The following is a 27,804-nucleotide window of genomic DNA, read 5'->3' on the forward strand; positions in this document are numbered from 1 at the left end:
GCTTACCTTACCTTTACGACCAGAAGTCATTGAACTTGACAGGAAAGGAGCTTACAGGTGACTGCTGATAAGCCTCCGGGTTATTCATGGCATCTCAGAACTACACGGGGAAGAACTACACACATAAAACATTTATTACTGAAAGAAGAAAGAATCAATTTTCTTTAAAGATACCCTCACTACGGGAGTCCTTCTTGGGCTTGAAATCCCCACAGTTGTGTATCTTGAAGTGCACCAATTACAGTTGTATGGACAATGTATGTGTTTTGTTGCTATTGGGTAGGAATTGGCCTGTCCCCTGGAGGTGCCTGTATTTCAGGGGCAGTGTTGTAAGTACGTTGTGAAGGGCTGTAGAAGAGAAGGTGCTAAATAAACATAGTGTTGTTGGGACAAATACCAAAGGCTTGGGGGAAACAAGTACTTTCACTATATTTTGTTTCATTTCCTTTTAGGATGAATCAGTGCAGCCATTAATGCAGCCAAGCAAAATCCACGTCCTAATCTTGGTACTACATGGAGGAAACATCCTGGATACAGGAAGTGGTGATCAGAATTCTAAACAAGGAGATGTCAATACTATCACAACAGTGTTTGATACAGTCATGAGGGTACATTACCCAGCTGCTCTTGGACACATTGCAGTCAAGCTAGTCTCTTGCCCAGCCATCTGCTCAGAAGCCTTTTCACTGGTATCCAAGTAAGTTAGTGCTCCTTTATCTTGGAGAGGGGTACATTTGTAAAATTTTACTCTGTTGTAGTGCATCTATAATCAACACTATGGGGTATGCTCTGTCCTTGTTGAGGATGCTCAATATTGATGAGAGCTGTCCACACACTTCGAGAGCGCACTTTATTAATTAACTAGCAAGACTTCAAGCCTCAATTTTATACATGGCTGTAATGAATACAATAGCAGTGCAGCTGGAGTTCTGTGATTGATTTACTCAAACTAGTCAGATAAGTACTTAAACTTGAATTTACAGAGTTGTTGTCCAAGGGTCATTCTCACTGTGTGTGTTCTCTGAAGGTTTAGGTTTAAGGGGGAAAGAAGTGCGTTTTCCCCAGCCCAAGAGCATTTCTACCAGCAAGAGAACACACAGCTTTTGTACTTTGAGATTTTTTTTTTTTTATGATCTGAAACATTGATTGTGCTGCCTGCAAATGATGAACTCATAATGCAAGCCTCTGTCTCTTTTATCTCCTCTCCTATATTCAGCCTCAGCCCTTACAGTTATGATGAAGGATGCCTCTCCAATAGTCAGGATCACATTCCACTCGCTGCGCTTCCTCTGCTAGCAACATCATCCCCACAATATCAGGAGGCGGTAGCCACGGTGATTTTGAGAGCCAATCAAGCCTACAGCGAGTTCATTAAATCAGAAGAAGGCACATCATTTACTGGCCAGGTGGGTAATCAGTTTTAGAACAATAAAATGAAGAGCAAACAAGGCCATTTCGCTCTGAATCTCTTGGAAGAGTTGGAAAAGTTTGACAATGCTGGGCTAATTTATGAAAATGTTTTCTTGGGCTTCTTGTTTTGTTTTTAAGATAAAGATTTTCCCTTATTTTACATTGTTCTTATTGGAGATTCGTTTTTATAAGAAGAAAATGCAAATTAGAGCTAAGAAATTTAACTGTAAACATGTGAAGCTTAAACGAAAGACACCATAGGTGTGATGTGTCTCTCCAAATGACGTGTAAGAAATGCTCTTTATCTGTTTTAGGTACTCCTCTGGCCCCCATTACCGTAACATCTGAGCTCCTCACAGTCTTTAATGTATTTATCCTTACAACGCCCCAGGAGGTAGGGCAGTGCTATTGTCCCCACTGGAGTTCTACAGCCTCCAGACAAGGAACTGAGGCACTGAGAGGCTAAGTGACTTTGCCCAAGGTTGAACACAAAGTTTGTGAGAATTGAATCTGGGCCTCCTGAAACCCAGGGTGGTGCCTTAACCACTGGACTGTCTTTCCTTGCCATGTATCACAAGTGCTTCTGCCTCTCCCCACCTTTTATAATCAGGGTTTTCACGACCTCCCATATGGGAAGAAATTATCTCAGATCCTGCCTCAAGCCAGATCTGCTCCATAGCTGGAAACCTTCCAGAGTACCTCATAGCCTGGTATAGAGTAACTGCTGACCCAGAACTCACCCATCTGAGACATGATGGTCAATAATTCCATAACTGCTTGGGCTAGCGAGGACTCCTAGGTACATATTATGTGATTAAGCAGTGATGCTGATAAATACATGAAGGATCTCATGTTCCCCGTTTTCTGGGCTTAGATGCTTTATTCCTTTAGCTAGTATTTCTGTGAATTCAAAGTGAGCGGGATCATTTTGGGGTTTTTTCCCACCTCTGGTTTCTCTTTCAGGTCTGTTTGGTAGGGGACTGCGTAGGAGGAATCCTGGGATTTGATGCCTTATGTTACAGCAATCAGAGTGTGTCTGAGAGCCAAAACAGCAGCCGACGAGGGAGTATTGTGAGTGTGCAGGTAATGCAGCCTACTAGAAACCAGTCAGGATAACTGTGTTGGCCACAGAACTTCCCTGTCCTCCCATAGCTCCAGACGGAAGGGAGGGCTCCATGTTTAATCCTTCCCTCTTCTACCTCCAGTCATCCCCCTCTGCCCAGGACATAGGCACTATGGAGGAGGACTGGTTAGGACTCTGTCAGTGATGCCCTAATATCAGCAATAGTTACCACTGCTAATGTCAGGTTTCAGAGTAACAGCCGTGTTAGTCTGTATTCGCAAAAAGAAAAGGAGTACTTGTGGCACCTTAGAGACTAACCAATTTATTTGAGCATAAGCTTTCGTGAGCTACAGCATGCATCCGATGAAGTGAGCTGTAGCTCACGAAAGCTTATGCTCAAATAAATTGGTTAGTCTCTAAGGTGCCACAAGTACTCCTTTTCTTCTCACTGCTAATGTGGTTGTCAAAGCATAAGAATGTATTTTAGAAAACATGGACTGTTTCTAATGTATTTACGGCTTTCGTCAGAAAGAACAAAGCTCCATTTTCCAGTTTCATGGAGGGAGTGTGCACACTGGGGTGTGTGCTTGTGTCACGACTTTTGGGGTAGGCTTTGCCCAACCCTGCTGTTTTGTATTGTACACCCGCCTAGTGACTATAGAAATGTTGTTTGGTTTTAGGTTTTAATACCAGAAATCCCATATGAAGCTAGTGTTTTTTAGTATACTTGTCAAGTGAAAATTCATCACAGACTAGGATGTTCTGAGTAATGTTGCTCAGGACCATCAAACCTCTTATTCTCCCAGATGGTGTGAGCGGAGCTTCAAGTTGTTAGTGTCCTTTTTAAGTTTTTCAGTTGCACTCCGAGGTAGGTAAAGTAGAAAAATTCCTAGAGTCCACTTAGATAGGTGTGTTAGGAAATGGAGAGATTAGGTAGATTTGAACTGGAACAAATGAGGAGGCAGTGCGGTTGTTTGAAGAAGGAGGGTCTAATGTGGTTGCACTTCTGACTTGTTGCCTGATGCCTGTGTACTTCAAATCCTAGGACACTGACCTCCTGTCTCCTGGAATAATTGTGAACAACAGTTATTGTTCCAGTGGCTCCAACCTGGAGGCTAGCAGACACCTCAGCAGAAGCAACATTGATATTCCTCGTAGCAATGGAGAGGATCCAAAGAAGCAGCTACCCCGAAAAAGGAGTGATTCATCAACCTACGAAATGGACACAATAAAGCAACATCAGGCATTCCTTTCAAGGTAAGGTTTCAAAGGAAAGGTGAGTCAGGAATCCCCGAGGGCAAGAGAGACGCCCGTGTGCAGTTTTAATGTTTTGTAACCCCGGGGATGGCAAGGATGAGGAATGTTGCTGAAGAATATCAGAGGTGTTCAGATTCCATTGGCAAGTGTGGGCTTTGCAGAGGAATTACCAGCAGCATTCTACGATACTGTGTGATTGTGGGGCAAAATTACCCATGAGTTGCTGCTGTGCTGCACCCATGTTACAGTGAGGGTAAAATGGCCACACAAGAGTAGCGGGAGGTTGGTGGTTATTTTTTTGCCATGTTACTGCAGCAGGATGGAGCAAATGGAGCAGGGGTGGCCAACCTGAGCCTGAGAAGAAGCCAGATTTAACAATGTGCTTTGCCAAAAAGCCACAGTAATATGTCAGCGGCCCCCCATCAGCTTCCCCTGCCGTTCTCAGCACTTCCTACCCACTGGCAATCCTGCCGATCAATGCCTCCCCCTCCTTCCCCGCACCTCCCGATCAGGTGCGGGGAAGGAGGGGGAGGCGCTGATGGTGTGCAGGAGGCTCTGGGGTGGGGGCGGGAAATGAGGGCACTGCAGGCTCAGGGAAGGGGGCAGGAAGAGATGGAGCTGGGGCAGGGCCTGTGGCAGAGCCAGGGGATGAGCAGTGAGCACCCCCCAGCACATTGGAAAGTTGGCACCTGTAGCTCCAGCCCCAGAGTCGCTGCCTATACAAGGAGCCGCATATTAACTTCTGAAGAGCCGCATGTGGCTCCGGAGCCACAGGTTGGCCATTCCTGAAATAGAGTGTCTGTAACCAGTGCAGCTACGGACAAGGCAAGAGAACTTAGAGTCAAATGTCATTTTAAATTTAGTCATCTATCAAAATTGATCCTGACCTGGCTGGCCTGTTGGTCAGAGAGATGGGCACGAGCCATCTGTTATGAGCATCCCTAAACACTGGGATATTTGAGGATGGATATGAACGCTGACCCTGGGCCCTTCCCAGGTTCATAGGGCCCTTCGCTGCTATTCTGGAGACACAAGTTCAGGGCAGTAGTCCCTTGCTCCCAGGTCATGGGGTTTGGGATGCTCTAGGTGCAGCACTACAGTCCCCAGAATTGCTCAGCTTTGTCCAATACTGACCCTGACCTTGTTTAAGGAGCAGCATTGACTGGTCTGAAGGGTGGTTCCAGCCAAGCCTTCTTGCCTGGAGGTGAGTGGGAGGAGCCCAGGGCCTCGCATTTCAAGCAGGGAGATGAGGGATCCTCATGGATCTGCCAGAGATGCAGTGGAAACCTGGGAGAAGAAATGAGATGATCATGGGTCCTAAAAGAACAGAATCCTACGCATTAGAGATGGAAGAGACCAATTAGTTCCCATCCAGGATGTCCCCAGTTAATGCAGGAGTGTCCTCGACAGGTTACTCAGGGTATGTCTATGCTACAAAATTAGGTCAATTTTTATAGAAGTTGATTTTTCGGAAGTGGTTTAATACAGTAGATTGCGTGCGTCCCCACAAAGCACAGTAAGTCGGCGGAGTGCGTCCACAGTACCGTGGCTAGCGTCGACTTTCAGAGCTGTGCACTGTGGGTAGCGTTCCCACAGTCTCCACAGCCCACTGGAATTCTGGGTTGAGCTCCCAATGCCTGATGGGGCAAAAACATTGTTGCGGGTGGTTTTGGGTACATGTCGTCAGTCCCTCCCTCCCTCCCTCCATGAAAGCAACGGCAGACAATCGTTTCGCGGCTTTTTTTTCTGGGTTAACCACGCAGACACCATAGCACTGCAAGCTGGAGCCTGCTCATCTCACCATCACCACTGCTGTTGCGGGCAAGTCTACTGTGGGGGCTGCTGTGATCCAAGTAGCCAATGCAATCATTGACGTTCTGTTATCAAGGGTAGTGACTCTTGGAAATGTGCGGGCCTTTTTAGATTTTAGGTGCATCATATTCCTGTCCTTTGTTGCTGGTGAAGAAATCTTGCAGCCATACATTCCACATGTAACAGCTCCAGAGCTCTTGCTCTTTTGCCTTGGCCACACAGCAGCCGCTCCTGGGTGCCTTCGCATCAATGGTGAACGGCTCCACCGCTTCTGCTGCAACTCTGCTATCCTGATCTCCTGCGAGCTGGAGGCTTCTGCCTCAGGCTGCTTTCCTAACCGGCAGCACCGCACGGTCGCATCTACCTCAGCCTACCCCTTGCTCCCATGGCTCATGAAGCCTGGACAGTAGTAAGGAGCAGTTCAACTATAGGCTGAGCAAGTGCAGAATGGTGGTAGAATGTGCCTTTGGACGTTTAAAAGATCGCTGGCGCTGTTGGTCAGACCTCAGCGCAACCAACATTCCCATTATTATTGCTGCTTGCTGTGTGCTCCATAATATCTGTGAGAGTAAGGGGAGACGTTATGGTGGGGTGGGAGGATGAGGCAAATTGCCTGGTGTCCGATTTTTAGCAGCCAGACACCGATTAGAAGAGCACAGCAAGGCGCGCTGCGCATCACAGAGACTTTGAAAACCAGTTTCATGACTGGCCAGGCTACGGTGTGACAGTTGTGTGTATTTCTCCTTCACACAAACCCACCCTCTTTGTTGATTTTAATTCCCTGTAAGCCAACCAACCTCCCCACTTCGAAATAAAGTAACTATTGTTTTGAAACCATGCATGCTTTCTTTATTAATTAAAAAAAAATTGAGATAACGGACAAGGTAGCCGTGGGTGGTTTTGGTTACATGTCGTCAGTGACCATTCCCTCCCTCCGGGAAAGCAATGGCAGACAATCATTTCTCACCCTCTTTCCTGGATTGCCTGTGCATACGCCATAACACTGCAAGTGAGAGCCCACTCCAGTCACTGCTGCAGTTGTGAGCGTTGTAAACACCTCACATTTGCCCTTGGAAATTTTGACATATATATTGGCATTATGTCTTTTGGAACAGAGTTCTGTTAGCATGGATTCGTTTCCCCATACAGCAATCAGATCCAGTTCCTCCCTTTCGGTCCATGCTGGAGCTCTTTTGCGATTATGGGACTGCATGGTCACTTGTAATGATGAGTTCGCCAAGATGGCCAAACAGGAAATGAAATTCAAAAGCTCCCCAGGGCTTTTCCTGTGTACCTGACTAGTGCACCTGAGTTGAAAGTGCTGTCCAGAGTGGTCACAATGGAGCACTCTGAGATAGCTCCCGGAGGCCAATACCATTGAATTGCATCCATGCTACCCCAAATTCGACCCAGCGATGTCAATTTTAAGAGCCCTTTAAGTCGACAAAAATGTCTTTATCATGTGGACGGGTGCAGGGTTAAATCGACCTAATGCTGCTAAATTCGACCTAAACTCGTAGTGTAGACCAGGGCTCAGACTGAGCACAGCATTAGATTTGAGTGTTGTAAGCTTTGGGTCCCCCCAGCACTTCCCTTGGCATACTGCTCCCCACTCTAACAGAATTTGCTATGAGGAAGGTTTTTGTTCCTGCTCGTCAGCCTGAATTTTACCTTTTGGGAAATCTTTTTCATAACACACTCCTGAATCTCCCAGTGCATAGGCTCAGCCAGAGGCATGTGTTGTATATTTACAGTATTGCCAGCACAGGCAGCCAAAGCTGCCTCTGCCCTGTTAAGCCCCTCCTCCAAATTAATGTGTACCCTTTACTAAGCATGGAGCCTGTTCAGTTACATCAAAAGTCTGTTTCAGTTTCTTATATGTATTGAGAACCTTAAGTAGCATAATAATGAACTTTTTAAATGGTTCACTAGAAAAATAACTTAATTTATTATTTATTAATTGAATTACTTTCCTAGAGGAAGGTCCTGTTACCACTTAGATACTGTTCAAGGAGCACCTCTTTGAAGCAGGATGCTTATGTCCTCACTGCTGCATTTCTATCGGCTTGTGGAATTAGGAGAGTTCTAGACATTTTCTACTGATCCTTCCCTTTCACTGCCTGACAAGCAATGAACACTATATGCAACTCCAAGCCTCATTCTCCTACACCAGCTAAAGTTGTCTTTCCATTCCAACTTGGGGGCTTTGACTCTACTCACCTGTCAGGGGCCCTTTACTAAAAGATCTATACAAGAGGGAAGGTATGAAAGTGAATGGCATTGGGGTATGGAACTGCTATATTAAAAAAAGATGGCTGCATTTAGGAAAACCAGTAAGCTCTTTCCACCAGGGTAATAAAAGACAATCAGTCTCTTGTCGTAGCTTAGCAAGGCAACCTCCCATATTAGACAGGCAAATGCTGGTCAAATCAAAACATACTGTTTTCTCCTCCTTGCTTGCTGTAGAAGCCAGAGAGGGATGTACCTGGATTGAACCAAGGAACATGGCCTTATTTGGTATCTGGCAAGCAGCTTCCTGTTTTCTTTGTAAAATGGGTGGTGGGCCCGGAGTGGGCTAGGGATATTGGCAGGTCCATTGTGTTTACCCCTGTATGACTGCATATAACCAGAGTGTTACATTACACTCTGCTTATGATGATTGATTAATGAATAGCAGGGTTACCAGTACACTTTCCTATCACTACATAACTTTATCACTAGTATCAATTTTTGCTATGAAAACCAAGACATGATGTAACATGGTTACATGGCTTAGTGCAGAGATCTTGGCAGGAGAGAGACCCAAGTTTTCCTAATGAGCACAGCAAATGTGTGTCATTCAGGCAGCCTGGCATATGGTGATCTTTCCATTGGTGCCCAATGCAGACTTTAGCACATGCCAAAGACAGATTAATTTTCATTCATGTGTTAGACTTATCCACTACTTTGGGACAATGCCCAGCAAAGTCAGAGCATCATCTGGTGAGAGAACCACTCTTTTATTTTTAAATTCAATCCTTCTGCACAGGTACAATATTTCTGGTTGTGTTGGTTTTATATTACTGTCAATTAGTTGACTTGCTACTAAACCCAGTTTGATCCTGTCTAATCAATGCAGCTGTAGCATTATAAAGGAAAAGCAGGACCATGTGGATTGCTTGGGACATGATGGATCGTGATTCCCCCTCAGATCTCATTTCCTTTGATTCCCAAAAGGGCTGTTGAATGTCCACTAAAATGAGAAAAACTGTACCAAATGGCTTATTAGAGTATGTTTTCTTTCCCACATACCTGACCTGAGGGAGGCTGCAGGAGGAAGGCGCTTGGAATGTAACAGAAATTGGAACCCATCTAGAAAATCCATTCCTGCCATAATACATTTGATATATGTGCTGTCTGTCATTTTGCGTATTCATTTAAATCAAGTTAATGGACTGGGTCTTCTCTATAAGGGTGAACTCATTGCTTATCAAGTTGTCTTAGTTACACATAAGACCAACGTGTTGCAGCCCTGACAGCTAAAATGGTTCTGATTTTACCAGAGGATTGTTCTTTTGCACATGCACGCTAACATCATGCGTTCTAGCAGCATGACCTCCTGGAGCATTGTTCATATCACAGGAAGGGAAACAGGCTCATTTTAGCTGTCATTGCTGTTCACTGTCTTGTTGCCACTGTTTTGACTTTCTCAATGATTTGTGCGCATAGTATAAGCAATCATCATAACTTGCTCTCATTGGTATCCAGAACTCTAGACATAGAGCTGTGTGTGTATTACAGAAAATACATGACAGTGTGGTATGGTGCAAAGGTTTTATTAGTGTCTGTCTAGATTGGCAGCCAGTGGAGGCACAATGAGGAAAATAAAATCAGAGGGAAACCAATTTGCCGCCTTCCCAACTGTGTGTGTCATTCGCAGCTGTTAATTTGTCAGACTGGCGTTCTCAGATGAAAGATGCATGCAAGGGCAGCTGTTCCAGTATCCCAGTTGGCATAGTGCACACAGCCATGTTCCACCGGGGGCTCCAAGGCAGCAGCAAGTAGCAGGACTTCACTGCACAGCCTGGCAGCCACTACACTTTCAGAAGTGCCCCTAAGGAATGAGCACTTTGTGCATGCAGAGCTAGGGCAAATTGCAGTGACCGCCTCTAGAACTCTGCCCCAGAGCCAGGAAGGGCAGTGTTATTTGGGTCATCCCTGACTCCAGGCCAGTAGAACTTTTCTCTCAAACCAAGCTGTCATGTAATTCATTCATCCCCCTTATTTTACAGGAAAATTCTTTTAACTATGTTACAGAGAGCTTTAAATACAGCCAGATTGTCTTGGTCCAACTCTGCAGGCCTTGGAAAATTACAATTCAGACTCAGACTCAAAGAGTCTGAAAAAAACCCAACCCTCTTTATTCCCTAAAATAACCTCTTTCTAATTCATACATTGTGATATTTTGCATCTGATAGCTCACAATCCACCAGCTCTAGAATAAAAACAAGCACTTTATCCTGTTGGAAGCTGGAGTGATCCCAGCTTACCCATGTAAGACAGCTTGTGTTTCTAACCCTATTGGAGTTCCTGGAATATTGGACTTTATACTTGTCCTTTAAATCTGCATATTGCCACCCTGCACTTCAGACTCATTGAATTTTGTAGGGAAATTAGACACTTTAGAAGGGGGAAAAGAAACAAATTAGGGGCAGGCTTTATATTTTTTAATTGAAGCTTTCTGAAGCGGCTCAGAATGGCGCAAGAGGGGAGTTTAAAATGTGAGTCGTCATGACACACATAGATTACTGTGCAGAATCTAGGGAAGGACATTGCTGGTGCATGATAAATGCAGTTCATCACATGGAAATCACCACCATAGTATATGGGGTATAAATGTGTATGTGTTTTTATATAAGTTTATGCTGTTAGAAAACTCTGTGGCATGAAGTCAGTGCACAAGAATGTAGGAAACCCTCTTGCAGTTTTTGATATTTCTTTTTCTCTTTCCCCTCCCATTTTCTTTTTTCTTTCCTTTGTAATCCCCTAACATTTGTCCCACTTCCTTGAAGAAGAAATGGGTAAGCACAGCTCACTGCTTTCCGTAGCACTGAGAAATAGAGTGATGAAAAGAAAAAATGATAAAAAGAATTATGTTGACAAGAAGAGAGACGGTAATAACAATACATGTACTTGGAGTTAAGTTAAAATTGATTGTAAATGCTGCCTTTTGCATGGTACTATAGTAATTTTTGTTTGCTCTTGCTAGCATGCAAATTACTACTTCAGGAGCAGCAGCCAGCATTTTACTCAAACCCACAAAGAGCGAATTAGAGATTGGAGGAGTGGGAACAGGAATCCTAGAGATTGTAGCTCACTTGGAGCTTGAATTTATGGACTGGATCATATCAGTGAAACAAGGGGACTCGGCTCTGATAGGGTAGCTCACTAGCATGTAGAGGCACAGGTGATTAATGGATACATTTCCTTTTCTTAAAATAAGAAGAATTGTCTACACGATTAGCCACATTACAATCTGTGTTCATTTTTTCTAAAAAACCCCACACCCTTGTGAACAAAATTTTGGCTTTTGACCCTGTTCTTATTTATGAATTTATTGTTGTTTTAGTTTACATTCTAGTGTTCTGAGAAATGACCCAGGATCCAGACGATCGAGTAGCTCCACAATGTTGGATGGAGGAAATGTTGGAAAATTTGAATTTGAGATCACTGATTTCTTCCTGTTTGGGTCTCCCTTGGGCCTGGTCCTTGCATTGAGAAAAACCGTCATCCCAGCTCTTGACAGTAGGTTTTGGCATGTACCAGTAGTTCCACTTAGTGGGCATTTTAAATACCTTCTACAAAAAAAGCTTTCAGACTTGCAAAGAAGAAATCCAATAACTTGGATGAGATGAACTGTAGATCATATTGTAAAACTAAATTATATATGTGTTGTTCCACCATACAAGTTAGTACTAGCTACTCCTATAAATATTGATTACACATTTTTTGTCATTGAACCCTAGACAACAAAAATCTAAAAATATGCTGCAAAAAATTTAGTAAAGTATGTTCCAAAGAAACATCAGTTGTCCTGCTTGACTTACAACTGGAGTGTGATGGAAGTAAGCAGTCTGAAAGGGCTTTTTCCTCCCCATGCTTTACAAATAGTATATCACCTTTTAAATAGATTTATACGAGCCTCACAAATAACTTTGTAATACTTGGGAGTTTCTTTTTCCCCCCTCCTTTTCTCCTTAGTCTTTCAGCTGAGGCCAGCCTGCCAACAAGTCTATAACCTGTTCCATCCTGCAGACCCATCTGCCTCACGCCTGGAGCCCCTTTTGGAAAAGAGATTCCACGTGTTGCCTCCTTTCAATATTCCACGCTACCAGAGGTTCCCATTAGGTGACGGCAGTTCTGCTCTTCTGGGTACGTCAGTTTTTATCTATCATCTGTCTATGCCCAAAGGCTGTGCTCTCAGCATAGCTGCTGAAGTGAGGGGGTGTTTTAACCATATGAGTGAGGTGCACAGGATTAATCTCCTAGTGTTTAGCTAAGTTCCCAGGCAAGTGGATTTCTCTTTACAAATTCAACTCCTCACATCCAAAATGCCATTGTTGTCATTTATTAAATAAAACCCACAAGTTGCTGTGAGTCAATATGCAATGTACTCTGTATGTTGTTCTCCATTTTACATCCCAGGCAGTGCTTGAGATTGGAACCATTTCATAGGAATGAAATTCATGATCAGCTAGGCTGAGATTTAGGGACTAGATCTTTCAGGGGGTCGATAGGGGCTGGGAGGGAGCAGAGCAAAGCCCACGTAAGGGATACAGTTTGCCTTGTTGCACATGATCAACATGGGTGAAGCAAGCTGAGGCAACTGGGTGCCTGAATACAATTAGCTATGCACGGCACATTCTGTTGAACTGCTGCTGCATATTTTGCCTATGCAAATGGCTCAAATAAGGGGGCAGTGCTCAGAAAGCCCATTTTCAATTCTTGTAATCTACCCATATGTAAGCCAGCAGTTGGAGACCTCTTTCATCCTAACAAACTTGTCTATAGTGAACTCCATTCATAGTGAAATCAAATGCAAGTCCCTGATTATCTCAGTGTGCAAATTTAAAATCTTATTGAAGTAAATCTCCACTTGTTTGGGGGAATAATTTTCTCACTTTAAGAAGATTCCATTATATATACCATAAAATTATGATCAGTGATCATTTTGAAAAGCTACATTGGAGGATTTCCTTTTCTTTTGTTGTAAAATTGCCATTCCTGTGCTTTCTTCTGACTTTATAACTGTTTTAACTAGTAAGGCACTGAATTTAGGCTTATTTGGAAGGCCATCTGTATTAGCTTCTATTCCTCTAATTGAAGGTTGGTCCTTTATAGAAGACCCTGAACTGTAGTTGCGAGTGTTTGATTGTAGTTGTTTGTATGTTTTACAGTTTGTGGCCACATGTTGGTTGTTCTTGTCCTTTTGTTTTCTTCCCCATCTGCTTCTAGTTGAGACAGTCCAGAACAACCCCATCCTCCTTGTGGAAAGCAGCCCATTGGTTGCTCTCCAGCACCAGGACAGCTTCATGGAAACCAGTATACCTGTTCCTGTTCTGAATTGGCAAGATGTTTCCAATAAAAATGCCGTTTTTGCTGAGTGTGTGTAACCTACCCTTTTCTAGTGTCTTGTGTTGTGTACTTGGGGTGCTCCTTGGAGAATGGTCTTCCACCTTGTGGGGCTGAAAGCTTTGCACTGTGTACCTGAATATGACATGTGAAGTACCTGCATAACCATGTATTTTTGGGCCCCAAGCAAGAATGGGACCATAAGCCACTGACAGGGGGTGGTGGAAACTGAGCTGTGAGTTGTCTCCCCTTCTGCTGCTAATGCTGGAAGGGGAGATTGGAGCCAGACAATGAGTTTGCTTTTCCTCTTGTCGAGCTACTGGAGAGGCATCGAATGACTGAAAGGCTCTGGGCCCCCATGCTTGCTTTGCTTTTGCTTGAGGCTTGCTGTGCTGTTACAGTTTATGCAGTGTACAGAATCTGCCACTGAAACTGACACATGGTTTTTGCTTGCAGTACACAAAGTTTGACAGTGCAAGTCAGCACCTAACTTCAGAATAACATACTCTACATTGTATGTCTGTACCCAAAAGTGACCAGATCAAAGGTGCACATCTTGTATTTATTCACTAATTTTGCATCATCTAAACACAGTGGACAAAGCTTTCATGACCCAAAGGTGTTTTTTATTTGATTTCTCAAATAATTGCTGCTTAAAAAACAAGTTTAGTTTTTGTTGCTATCAAAAATGCTGCATGGCTATATTTTTCTCGATTATAGCTGATACCACATCTGCAAGTTAATGAGACTTTCAGCTTTATTTATTTTCTCCTATATATTTTTTTTTATTCTTCCCACCCCTTTTAAATATGCCCCCTGGAGAGCCTGATCCTGCAGCCCTTACTCATGTCAGTCAGCTCTTATTGGTCTGAGTAACCCCATTGTGCTGATTGGTAATTTCGGAACAGCAGCACCTCCCATTGGTTACACTGAATAGACGATGACACAGGGAGAGATTCTCAAAGCTACAGATGGATGTTAGGTGCCCAATTGCCACTTGTGCCTTTTGAGATTCTCTCCCCGAGTGTTCTCTAGGAAGGGCGGGCGAAAGGACATGACGGTATTTCCTACCATTGCTTCCCACTCCACTGGTGCAGGGTCACTTAGCCTTCATCCCATGTTAGCTGACTGACCGTGACTAGGCATACAAAAAACTCTTCTCCCATCATCTCCAGAGTGTCCTGTGGCCTAGTTGTGCCCATATCTGACTCTGCCAGTGGGGCTGCAGACGAATTTTCAGGACTAATAAAAAGGCATTTCAGCCTCTTTTTCTGTTGCTGTTGAAGTTAAGGGTGGGATTTTCTGAACCTCTCGGCATTGGCCACTGACTTCAGTGGGAGCAGAGTTAGGTCAATGCCGAGCATTTAAAATGCCACCCCAATTTTTTGTTTTAACTGCTGAAGAGCTCCTTGCTTCAATGCCACAATGCAGCCTATGTATTCCTTTGCAGGGTACCATGCTGCATTGAAACAGCGTGTTGCCTGATGGCATGCAACCTTGACACCCCAGGAGCTTAACTCAATGCCACTGATGTATTAGATAGCCAGATGCTGGTCATTTGGTGGGAAGCAATAACTGAACGCACTGAAAAATAAGCCTTAAAATGAAGAGGTGCGGCATTTGAATATGTATTAAAGCTCCAGAGTTGGGAGAGGAAAGGATTTTCTTCTCTCCCCACCCTTTGATCACTTTGGACCTACATGAGAACTTTACTTATTCACGCTGCGTTGATCTACACACTCTGTAATTCACACACACAAAGGTAACTTCCCACAACTTCTTAGCAAAGATCTACTAGCAGAGATGGTGCTACAGTTTGAGATCTCCAGTTTCTAAGTCTTCGTTACTCAAACAAAACACACTATCAAATCTTTCCCACACAAAGTGCATTTAGGCCAGCATAGTCAAACGGACCTAAATCTGTATCTAGAGACCTAAATAAGTGGCCTGATTTTCCAAGGAGCTTGTCACCTACTACTCCCATTATAGTTACTTATGCATCTAATTTTAAACTCCCCAGTTTGAAAACATTGGCCTTAGCACACAGTTAGTTATTTTATTTAGAAATAAATTGCACCCATCAAGTTAAATTAAAGTATGACCTTTTGTTGCTGCATTATCCTTACTTTTTTAAAACCGTGTGCAAAATTTTAATAATTTATACTGAGTGATTTGTAATGCAGTGAATCTCCCAGTCATTTGTGTGAGTAAATGAGGTCCTATATTGAACAGCCTAGGGTTTAATTTGCAAATCACTTTTGATATAGATTTGGGATTTTGGAATACTTGACAGAAGGGGTAAATTGAGATGGCTATGTTTTCTAGGTTTCAGAGTGGTAGCCGTGTTAGTCTGTATCAGCAAAAAAACCGAGGAGTACTTGTGGCACCTTAGAGACTAACAAATTTATTTGGGAATAGGCTTTCGTGGGCTAAAACCCACTTCATCGGATGCATGCTGTGGAAAATACAGTAGGAAGATATAATATACACAGAGAACATGAAAAAATGGGTGTTGCCATACCAACTGATTAATTAACCAATTAATCAAGACCAGTTAATCAAGGTGGGCTATTATTAGCAGGAGACACATTTTCGTCTCTTGTGTTTCCTGTCCCGTATTTTCCCTGGAAACAGCTCTCTGTTATAGAATTGAGGGCTCATGGTTTGAAAAGGGGGGGCTCTGTGCACTAAAAAAGGGAGAGATTCTGGAGGTTTAAGAAAATATGAAAGCAGATATAATTAAGGCTGTGTGAGGGAGCATTGCTGTCAGAGCCAATAGACTCCCTTTATCTGCATGTAGAGTGTTAAGCTCAATAGTGTAGTGTAACATTAAAAAAAACTTAGATATTTATATGAATGAGAATAGTCTGTGGTGACATCAGCTAGGACAATATCAAAAGGACTGTCGATCTTCCTGCTTCAGACCCAGTATTGCCAACCTCTAAGCATTCAAAAATCATGAGTCAGATCCCAAAAATAATGATTGATTTACATATCATGAAATTTTTCTTTTCATAATTTGTTTTAAAATTTGTATCCTGATTTGTAAGCCTTTAGTGTGGCCTCACTTCATGTTTCCCAGCTTTCTTGCCCTCCTGGTTGTGGAGAATACTTGCTTTTTTATCGGCAAGACCTTCTACCACTTTTACAGATCCAGACTAACACAGCTACCCCTCTGATACCTGCTTTTTTATGTTACATGATAGATGAGATTCTCCTGCAATCTCTGATTCCAGCAGCTGGGGCTCTGAGAAAAAAAACAGATATTGTAAAAGTCAGCAACATCAAATGCCAAGCGGCTGCCATTTTGGAGCATTCTTACTAGGTAGCTTTTGAGCTACACAAGCGCTGCAGCACTGTCACCACTAGGTGGAGCTCTTGTGCTGGCATGGTTGAAGTTAGTCCTTGCTCCCTATTGCTGCTGGCTGCAGTTGGGATAGGAAGAAAAGTGCCTCCCTGCCCCCCAAACCCCTTGTGTGTGCCTTGGGAGTTAAGTCATTTCCTTTGAGGCATCTGTCATTGGTTTAGGAGTCAGGATATCAGACATGCTGGATCATGAGTCTGATCAGTAGTCTGTTTTGCTGCAGCAATTCTGTAAATTTTTACAGCCTGGCAAAACCTCCTGAAAATAGGCTTCCGTCCATGCTTTCTCCACACACCTTTGATTGTGGGCCTCATCCTGTGAGGCATGGAGGTTCACCATGCAGGTAGCTCAATAGGGAGCTGTACAAATGCCACTGAGGATAGAGTGTGGAGACTTTAATAGGATCCACCTCTCTGGCCTGGTGTTCACTAGGAAAAATGGTTGAATTTAGGCTGGGTGTAACTAAAACGTGCTAGCTAGGCCCAAACTGAACTCGACCTTTTCCCCCCTAGTGTAGGTGCAAGGTAAGATCTTGAAATTAAATTATTTAGCTAGACTGCAGCTCAAGCAATTGAGCTCAGGATGTTACACTATATCTACACTAGGACAAAAGGTCAGGCTTAGCTAGCACATTAGCTGAGCCCAACCTAAACTCTACGCTTTTCCGAGTCAGGATAAAGTCTCTGAGTCCGAGGGGTCGTACAGCTGAGCCCTGCCGTGTGTCTGCTGACTTAATGGAGAGCTGTTCCCATCACACAAGTTCCAGGCCCTGTTACTGTATCACTCTGTGTTATAGGAGGGCTGTTGGCCCTGTAGAAACACATGGTAAGAGGCAGCCCCTGACCTAGAGCACTTACAATCTAATAGATAAGGCCAGACAAAAGCTAGGAGGAGAAACCGGTGCAGAAAGGGGAAGTGACGTGCTCAGGTTCACACAGCAGATTAGTGTCAGAGCTGGAAATATTAGATTGTAATCTGTTAGATTGTGTGTCCCATGACACGTGTGTCCCACTTCAGCATCCCTGTCCACTGGACCACGCCAGATCTCCATTCAGTTCGGAACTGTAATCAGCTCCCACACTTGACTTGTACCCCTTTTTGGAATGTGGCTTCAGTGTGTTTCCTTTCTGTAAAACTTTTATTGAAGGAAGTGCCAGTAGGAGCATGAGACTGCTGCAAAGCGTGGCACGGTGAGACATGCTGCAATACAGACGCTGTGCAGCAACCTTGATAGCAGGCAGCTCAAGGGAAAATGGAAAGAGGAGGGAAGTGAGGGGAGCATACATCAGAGGAGAGGGTGACACTAGCAGAGGCCTTTCAGGCTTAACTCATACAGTGTATGAAACACAAAGTGTCAGGATCAGACTCCAACTGGGCCCTAGGCACTGGCAGTCCATATGGCTTTAAGTTGATCAGCTAGTAGCCTTTTTTTCCTGAAGAGCACTGAACTGATTTTACCAACATTTAACTCCATGGTTCTACTGGTTTCAGCCATTCTCTTTCCCGTCAGAACAGCATAGTTCACGTCATTTGTATGCCAGAGCCTACAGGTATCTAAGAAAGCACAAATGTTTGAAGTTCCAGTTAGCAAGTCAGCAGCACTAGGCATATGGGCTTCTTGGATCAATATTTAGATGACTCATTTGTGCACTTGCTAATGCAACGCCAGACTGACCTCATCCAAGGATATTTAATTTCCAGTTAGATCATTTCCCACACAGCTGAAATAAATAATTTACAGTAGGGCTGTTGATTGATAGCAGTTAACTCATGCGATTAACTAAAAAAAATTAATCGCGATTTAAAATATTAATTGCAGTTAATCGAATTTTTAATTGCACTGTTAAACAAAAGAATACTAATTGAAATTTATTAAATATTTTTGAATGTTTTTCTACATTTTCAAATATATTGATTTCAGTTACAACACAGAATACAAAGTGTACACTGCTCACTTTATATTATTTTTATTACAAATATTTGAATTGTAAAAATGATAAAAGAAATAGTATTTTTCAATTCACCTCATACAAGTACTGTAGTGCAACCTCTTTATCGTGAAAGTGCAACTTACAAATGTAGATTTTTTTTGTTACATAACTGCACTCAAAAACAAAACAATGCAAAACTTTAGAGCCTACAAGTCCACTCAGTCCTACTTCTTGTTCAGCCAATCACTAAGACAAACAGATTTGTTTACATTTACAGGAGATAATGCTGCCCACTTCTTATTTACAATGTCACCAGAAAGTGAGAACAAGCATTCTCACGGGACTTTCATAGCCGGCATTGCAAGGTATTACGTCCCAGATAAGCTAAACATTCGTATGCCCCTTCATGCTTCAGCCACCATTCCAGAGGGCATACTTCCATGCTGATGACGCTCGTTAAAAAAAGAATACATTAATTAAATTTGTGACTCAACTCCTTGGGAGAGAATTGTTTGTCTCCGGCTCTATTTTACCCACATTCTGCCATATATTTCATGTTACAGTAGTCTCAGATGATGACTCAGCACATGTTCATTTTAAGAACACTTTCGCTGCAGATTTGACAAAACGCAAAGAAGGTACCAATGTGAGATTTCTAAAGATAGCTACAGCACGCAACCCAAGGTTTAAGAATCGGAAGTGCCTTCGAAAATCTGAGAGGGACAAGATGTGGAGCTTGCTTTCAGAAGTCTTAAAAGAGCAACATTCTGATGTAGGAACTACAGAACCTGAACCACCAAAAAAGAAAATCAACCTTCTGCTGGTGGCATCTGCCTCAGATGATGAAATTGAACATGCATCAGTCTTCATTGCTTTGGATTGTTATCGAGCAGAAGCCATCATCAGCATGGACGCATGTCCTCTGGAATGGTGGTTGAAATATAAAGGGACATATGAATCTTTAGCACATGAAACAGGCAGCATTATCTCCCACAAATGAAAACAAACTTGTTTGTCTGAGCGATTGGCTGAACAAGAGAGAGGACTGAGTGGACTAGTAGTTTCTAAAGTTTTATATTGTTTTATTTTTGAATGCAGGGGTTTTTTGTACATAATTCTACATTTGTAAGTTCAACTGTAAAGATAAAGAGATTGCACTACAGTACTTGTATTAGGTGAATTAAAAATGCTATTTCTTTTGTTTTTTACAGTGCAAATATTTATAGCCAAAAATAAATATAAAGTGAGCACTGTACACTTTGTATTCTGTGTTGTAATTAAAATCAATATATTTGAAAATGTAGAAAAAATCAAAATATTTAAATAAATGGTATTCTGTTATTGTTTAATGGTGTGATTAATCATGATTAACAGCCCTAATCACTTGACAGCCCTAATTTACAGCTGACTTTTGTTGCCAGAGAGAGGCATTTTCCTCCTTGTTTTGGTGTTTTGTGCCTGCTTGCACAAAATCGGTTAATAGATGTGAATCAAGTTCAGATGCCGCTATTCTGATTCTCCAGTGATGAGCAGCAGTATAGAACTTTAGATAAAAGTGCAAACTCGCCTGCTTGATTGCCATGTCAGCTTTGCATTCCATTAGGTATCTTGCACTTACAGGACATAGTTTCTTTAAATTGAGGATCTCCGTGTGCATCACAGACATTAATTAATTCTGCCTTGCAATACCTCTGTAGGGTGGGTAGGTATTGTTATAAGCAAATGATCAGGTAGGAGAATCAGACACAAAAGCTGAGTGTGGCTTTGAGTGAGTCACAGCAAATCAGTGGTACAGCTGGGAAAAGAACCCAGGAGTCACCTTCATTCCCAATCTGTTGTGCTAGCTACTAGGTAACACTGCCTTCCCCATGCTTTAAAATGTGGTTTTAATGTATAGTTTTTCCCCACAGAAAAACAGGATTGCCCAATAGATCCACATAAACCTCACAGTTTTTCAGTTACATGCATTATAGAACTAATTTCCCACTAATAATACATACGTACACACACACACTCCATCTGAGTGTGATTTTTACTCCTCGTTCCCCTCGTGTTTACTTCCTGAAGGATAAGGCCAAACTTTTCAAGCCTGGGGGCCTAAAGTTGGGCTCCTAAATCCAGATTTTAGGCACCTAAATAAAAATGGCCTGATTTTCAAACAGGCTGAACGCCCCCAAATCTCATTTAAATTAAAGGGAAATTTGAGTGCTCAACATCCAGGCTTCTTTTACTGAGAAGGCTAAATATGGAGTTAGGAGCCTAACTGGAGGCCTTCAGTTTCACAAACTGTGGCTGTATTTTTTCAGCAACTAAGGGTATGCCTACGCCGCAGCCAGCGATGTGATTGCAGTGTGAGTAGGCAGCCCCACACTAGCTTTAATCTAGCTAGCACAGCTAAAAATATCAGAAACAGTGGGACAAATCCTGGCACAGGCTAGCAACGCTAGTACATACCCAAGGTTTCGGGTGGGCTTGTACAGCCCACGTTCAAACCCATGCCGCTGTGTCTTTGTTGCTGTTAGCCGGGCTATGTAGGTTGAAACTAGCCTGGGTATGTCTGCCTGAGCTGCAATCACACCTTGGATTGCAATGTAAACGCACCTTAAATACAAGTCCAACATGAGGACCACCCTGGCATGACAATATCTCTCCTTGAAACTTTCCCCTTTAGTTTAAAAGATGCTATAAAACCAGTATCTCCCAAATTAAGTTTTTTACCTTCCGCCCCTTCCCCCCATTGTTCTGGCTAAATGTGAATATATATAGCTGTATATATTCACATGGGTCTGCATGACACGTTTCTATTCTTGCTGCTCAAGCAAACCTATCCTGATTTGGTTTGGTTTAAACTGATTCTTTTGCTTTTCTCAATCAGACAATGAGATGCTAGATGCCAACTCTCCTTTTGCCTGCTCTGGTGTTTTCTTTCTTTTCAAAATAGAGCTGAGATTAAATGCGTTTTCCTTCCAATTGGTTTGAAAGGTTTTGCATTTGAAAGCCAATCCTTGCCTTGTTTGCCTCCTTTTCTCCTCTTGATTTCGTCTTGCCTGGTCTCTGTCTGTTGGTCTAATATTTTGATTTCCCTGTTTCGACTTCATAGCAGATGTTGTTCAGTCTCATGGTGCAGTCGTCATGGAAAATGCGTCCCTTTCCACCCCCATTACAACCCCTCAGTTCAGGGGATTCCGGAGGGCCAGTGAGATCAGCATTGCCAGCCAGGTCTCAGGAATGGCAGACAGTTACACTGCTTCCAACATAGCTAACAGTAAGTGTTTCGCACCCTCTGAGATTTCTTCTCACTGTAGAACTAAAGTAGCAGCACCACACACCAGGCTGACCTCAATGTATAGGACAGACCCATAGAACTCTTCTCTCTGTCTTTATTTTGCGTGTGTGTGTGTGTGTGTGTGTGTTTAATATATAGCCTGGTTTGGAGTTAGCCACTGAATTGCTCTATGATCCTTCAAACTCTATGCTGTGCAGTGTTGTCAGATACAAAGGGTTGGGGAGAACAGGACACTGAGGGTATTTCCTGCTGTTGAGAGTGTTTCCTGGTCAGGGTCAACCATAACACCTGCCAGTCCTCCCCTATTGCTTGCTTAATTAAGTCTAATAATAGCAGCACAGAACATCAGACTGCATGGCCAAGGGTCTTCTTTGAAAAGCATTTTGCTCCTTGTTAAAGGAAAACCGCTTCTTTGTCTATTGCAAAGGATGTAGCTCTCTGATCCATTGTAAAGCTGATCCCTGCCTGAATATCAAGAAGAATATACATACTTGCATCTCAGAGTCTGATGTTCCTGTTTATTTTTATCTATATCAATGCAATAACTTGTTGTATTTGTGTTAGACTCACCTGTCCTTTGGAATTGGGGTGTGAATGCAATAGTTTGACAGACTTCCCCCCCGCCATGGGAAAACTCATATAATTTGCACCTTTGAAACTGATGTCTGCAGAAATGGAAGTCCCTTATTCCAGATATTCATGGGTGAATCATCGGGCTGTTTTTCCTCTTAACTTCTCGTTACAATAGTTGCATGTTTTGTTTAAATGTATTCTCTTGAAATACAGTGCACCCGCATTAACAGGGGCTTCCACAGGTCGGATTGGAATAGGTAGGATTTGAGCCCTATAAGGTTTACATGAATTCCTGCAATGAGGAGTCAAACATTGCTGAAGACTTAGACAGGCTAACTTTATCACTGGAAGTGGGGCTGAACCAGAATGTCTGGGGCTGTTCAAATCCCAAATCTGAATTTGATGGCAAGAGTCAGTCTCTGCTTGTAGCTGGGAGCCTTGCAGTGAGGGAGGATAACGAATGTAGTTGCTTGTCTGAGGTTGTTTTCAATGATTAATAAGAAGTTGAAACTATTCCACCTAAGCCCAATTTTATCATTGTCAATGACATATTGTTAATGCACCCTTAGGAAGAACAGATGCCTACAATTATAATACAGTGGGCTGCCACTATATTATGCATGTTGGAGTGATTATGGGCAAAAGTTGTTCATGTATAAAAGATAATTGATAACCTTGAACAACCATTGGCCCCTGTGCATCATTAAGGAATCAAATGGTACGTCTAGTCTTCAGTTGATAATTGTGGTCTATGCAACTGGTACATAATCAGCACTTTTAGATAAATAATGTAAGATCTGACAGGTGGCCCATCACATATTATTTAAAGGTAATGTGCAAAGGAGAAAAAAATGGGTGTGTGTCCCCCTCCCCTTTGTTTTGGCTGCTTTCTGTTTTTTAAAAAAAGTCTGGGGGACAAAAACTGAAGTTTTTCTTGTTTGGTTTACACATTAGAAATTCAGCTCATATCTTGCCCGGAGGACTCTGGTGACTAGAGAATTAGCAAAATGATGACATTACAAGAACCAAAGCTGAGCAACTGATTGTGGAAGTGGTTTTTAGTCAGATTGAGTTAAAAAACATTTTTGTCAAGGGCCATTTAACTTCAATGACTAAGAAATCTTTTGGAAAAAGGCAGCCTTTGCTAAAAATTCACTCTCTTCCTCCTCTCTATTAAGGTGTAAGTGTTAACAATCGACATTCTCTGAGACCCCAAACAAATCAGCCAGAACAGCTAGACCACCCCAACACTGATGTCCCTGATACTTCTAAGGCAACAACCCACACAGAATTTTTAAAAAACAAAAAAACTTTGAGAACCTGGAAGGAAGCCAAAAACCCTAAAGGCACAATCCTAGTTTTAAAAAATACCTTGCGCATGTCACCTTTAGTGGACCACTGGGCTTTGAACTATTACGTTTATAAGTAAACAGTAAGGTTTTTAGTTCCTCTTGAGGTAAATATAGGTGAGATAATCATAATGTGAAATAAAATCTGTAGGGTGGGACGTTCAACAGAGCCCAAGGCTTGTAGGTTCCTGACTCCCGTTGAAATCTGCCGAACTCCCTTCTGCATCTTTGACAATCCCAGCTTTAGACAACAAACAAAGGGGGGCACCTGCTCTTCTGGATATGTGCACGTACCGCCTCAGAGCCCTCGGCCAAGTGCAGTGCGTGGTCTGTGTGCAGGATTGGGAACCAGGAATTCCCAAATCCTCCTCCTGTTTCTGATACTGTCTCCGATACTTTCTCCCTCTGTAGCTTTGGGCAAGTCATGGAACCACTCTGCCTCAGTTTCCCCATCTGTAAAAGAGGGATGATAATATTACCCTCCTCATGGGCATGTTTTGACAATGAATCAGTTAATGCATCTAAAGTACTTCGACCATGAAAAGCAGTATATATACGTTCCTAGTATTATTAGGACTAGCATTTCTGCCTGCACCCTGTGTTTATGCCCTGTAATATTTTTGTGCATATGTCACAATGGGGTTGAGTAGCTTCTTGTTTTCTTTGGCCAGATGTCAGTGTGTGGCAAGAATAAACTACCTGCACTTCAACAAATGGGGTTTTCCTTTCTTAAGGAGAGGATATTTTGTTTATCGTATCAGAGCAAATACACAAAATACACAGTGGAATTGCACAGTAAAATGTGTTCTGCCTTGCTACATGTTAATCTGTCTGTGTAGAAGGTTCCTTATAGGGCGTTTGTTTTGTGCACATTTCACACCCCGGGGTAATTGCTGAGCTCAGCCAGTCAGGAAGGTAAAGTGTTGATTATTAAATATGTATCTTATGGTTGCACCCCAAGGGCCCCGTCAGGATCAGGGCCCCAGTGCACTAGGGGCTACACAAACACAGAAGGAGGTGATTGCCGCCCTCAGGCGTTGACAAGCTGAATAAAGCCTTAGGGTAAATATCCAACATTTCCCTTCCCTGAGGACGTGAAGCTGGAAGGTAGTGTGGGTCAAATTCATTAAGCCACCAGCTCTGATGAAGTTACACCATCAGATTTGGTAAGCTCTCTTCAGACTGCCAGCTGCCTTCATTATATGAAGATGGGAACAATTTGTGCCCTTGCTCCTGCCTACATAATCCCACTGACCTCAGTGGGATTGATGGAATTTAATGGAGAAAGCAGAATCTAGCTCATCAGATGAAAGCTGGTGCTTTTGTATTGGACTGAAATACCCGCTCTTAAAACTAACTTCCCTACTTCATTTCAGGGGCACTTCTGCATGTGTTGCTGAATAGAAGAGTTGATCTCCCCACCCCTGTTTATTTGATTATTAAGACTTCTGTTTGCAACATGATTTTTGTCTTCCTGCACAGATGGCCTCTAGAGCCAGAAATGTAGCACTGAAGGTTCTGACTTTCTCATTGTGAAAGGGCCCGTCCTCAGCAAGCACTTGAGTTAGGTCTTCCAAATGCATTTCCATCTCTATATCCCTTCCAGAGCCAGCTTCAGATGCTGGGAACAAGCCACTGTGATTCTGTTGCATGAAGTCCAGTGAGAATCTGCAACATGGGATTCCACAGCCCTGCTTCCTGGGGAGTTCCCTCTGCATGGCACTGTAGAGTGATGGAGGATAGCTAAGTCTGTGGATGCACAGACTTAACCTCTCCTCCCCACGGAGAAGCAACATCCTATCAACTGTGGCAGCAGCTTTGCAGCCATTGAGTTGAGGAAAGAAGATTCCCAGCTGTATACCTCCTTAGATCTCCACCATAAAGACAGGCTACTCAAGGTGGCAGTTGGTCAGCCTTCATCTGTTTATAAGGAAATAGATGTAAATGCTTAATTTCAACTCCAAAATAATAGTTCTTACACATGGGATCGCAATCTCGTTTCTTTAATCCATGTGTCTTTTCCATCACAATGTTAATTGCTGGAGGACAAAACTGATGTGTTCTGCATGTGCGTGCTGTGATAATAAGTGTGGATTTTTGTTTGTGTGTATGTGTTGTTGTTTTTTAATTTTGTTCCTTTAGAAAACAAAAATCATCTTAACCATGCCAGAGGAGGATTTAGCTTTCTGTCCCAACTTGCCCTCCCTCACAAATCCCCCACCCAAGCCTCGCCCAAGAGACATAGGCAACGTAAACATGAAATACCCCAGAATCATTTAGGAAGAAGGCTTGAAGGGCCATCAAGTTGGGATCCGGACTATATTCTACAAATACCAGATCTGGACATCAAGAAAGGTATTCTGGAGAGGGGACTTATCCATCCAACTAATCTCCTACATCATCTAACCAGGGCAGTCCTCTTCTCCAGAGGAAATCTGTTTGCTTTCTCCTTTCACCAGAGGCCCTCGCAAACTTAGCACTATTTAACAAATACTTGTTTTCGTATTGCTTGAAAGAGTAACTGCAGCACTGCCAACGGCTGGTGATGGCACTAATTCTTTTAGACGAGAGATGTGGGAGCAACCGCACTGGCCCATAGCCCCTGTTGCAATCTCTTCCTAACACAAAGGCATTAATCCTGGCTGTTCTGTACAAAGAATCTGAAATTAACCAAGAATAGGACTTTCATGAGAAATGGAAAGTTGGATCTTTACTGGTGATTCCATAGCTGGAAAAGCAAGCAAAATATCATGTCTTTTGATAGGTCAAAATCTCTGTATAAGTGGCCATTGCGTGTCAAATCCCGTGCCGAGCAGGGAAAGCAGAGTAACCGAACTGGCACACGTATACTTGGAAAAGGCAGCACCTGTACTCTGTCTGCCAGCAGCCCCTCCTGCCCATTATTCTTGCTAGAATCAGGTTAGTTGGCATGGGGAAGCATGGTTCATAGCTGCCATTGCTGGACCAAGGGGCGTATGCACATACCAACGCCATAGCTCAGATCATCCTGCTCTGGCTCCTGCTGGGACATCCCGCAGAGAAGTTGTCTGCTCATTTGTGGAAAGAGTGGGCAACTCTTCCCTTGGGCCCAGATTGTCAAATGAGGTGTCTGCTTGGTGGCAGCTATCACATCCCCTCCAATGTCAGACTGTCTCATTTTTGTGTCTAGTGCCTTATTGGAGAATGTCTAAAGAGAACCAGCAAAGCTATTTTAGAGAATCCCAAGCTCCTTGTCCAAGCCCCAGTCCTCCTAATACCACTGCTCTGGGGTCTCTATCTCCTTCTGTGGCTGCTTTTTCATCACAAAGCAGGTGGGAGTTCAAGGCTGCCTGCATCTAGAACAGGGGTGGGCAAACTTTTTGGCCTGAGGGCCACATCGGGTTTCCAAAATTGTATGGAGGGACGGTTAGGGGAGGCTGTGTCTCCCCAAACAGCCAGGTGTGGCCTGGCCCCCGCCTCCTATCTGACCCGCTTCTTGCCCCCTGATGGCTCCCCCGGGACTCCCGCCCCATCCACCACTCCTTGTCCCCTGACCACCCCCCAGACCCCCCAGACGTCACTTGTGGGCTGCTGATGAGTCTCAAACTGTGGTCTTGCAGAAGGAAATATTCTGAAGAGCAAAACTAGGGAGTGGGATCTGGGCAGTGGGGGTGGGGCATGGGAGGGAATGTGGGTCCATTTTACAGGGAAGACGTTGGGAACTCTCTGGTCTAGCTGAAGGATCTCACTGGCTGTTTCTTGTGTTTTGGTGGTGGTCTGTGTGTAAACTGCCCCCACTGAGCACATCCACTTCACCACCTCACTCCCATTGGTATCCCTGCAGTGTGGCTCTGCTGCTAGAAGAGGGAATGACTTGGTATTAAAATAAGGTCCTTGACTTTTCTGCTGGCTTTTAAATTACCCTGTAGCTCCCAGCTTCCTCTGTAGCTCCCATCCCAGTAGATGCTGATGAAGCCTGGAGATTCGTCCACCGTTTAATGCCCCCGTCCTCAAAGCTCACCAGAGCCTCTGTTCTGAGAGCTGCAGGGTTTGCGGACTCCTTGCTGGTTCTCCTGTTGGGCTGGGGGGTTAGTGGTGAAGACACTCACGCCTGCAGAGGCTGAGCAAGTTGCTTCAATAGCACTCCAGAGGCTGCCAGCCTGCAGAAT

At 43.4% G+C, this 27,804-nt stretch overlaps 1 protein-coding gene across 3 annotated transcripts in view; it reads left to right on the forward strand.

The window, feature by feature from the left end:
• The window catches only part of PITPNM2 (phosphatidylinositol transfer protein membrane associated 2), a 217,989-nt gene that overhangs the window by 171,188 nt on the left and 18,997 nt on the right, over positions 1 to 27,804 (forward strand). Inside the window, exons 11-19 of one of the 3 annotated variants that reach the window (XM_077834846.1) lie at positions 453 to 697; positions 1,217 to 1,406; positions 2,374 to 2,493; positions 3,519 to 3,730; positions 11,151 to 11,326; positions 11,783 to 11,953; positions 13,037 to 13,186; positions 21,549 to 21,713; positions 25,799 to 26,011. In XM_077834846.1, the coding sequence (XP_077690972.1) occupies positions 453 to 697; positions 1,217 to 1,406; positions 2,374 to 2,493; positions 3,519 to 3,730; positions 11,151 to 11,326; positions 11,783 to 11,953; positions 13,037 to 13,186; positions 21,549 to 21,713; positions 25,799 to 26,011 (1,642 nt within the window). The remainder of the gene's footprint in view (positions 1 to 452; positions 698 to 1,216; positions 1,407 to 2,373; positions 2,494 to 3,518; positions 3,731 to 11,150; positions 11,327 to 11,782; positions 11,954 to 13,036; positions 13,187 to 21,548; positions 21,714 to 25,798; positions 26,012 to 27,804) is intronic. The other 2 variants (XM_077834847.1, XM_077834848.1) reach the window with 2 other exon arrangements.

The sequence above is a fragment of the Eretmochelys imbricata genome, chromosome 15 (assembly GCF_965152235.1).
Source record: "Eretmochelys imbricata isolate rEreImb1 chromosome 15, rEreImb1.hap1, whole genome shotgun sequence".
Classification (NCBI taxonomy): domain Eukaryota; kingdom Metazoa; phylum Chordata; order Testudines; family Cheloniidae; genus Eretmochelys; species Eretmochelys imbricata.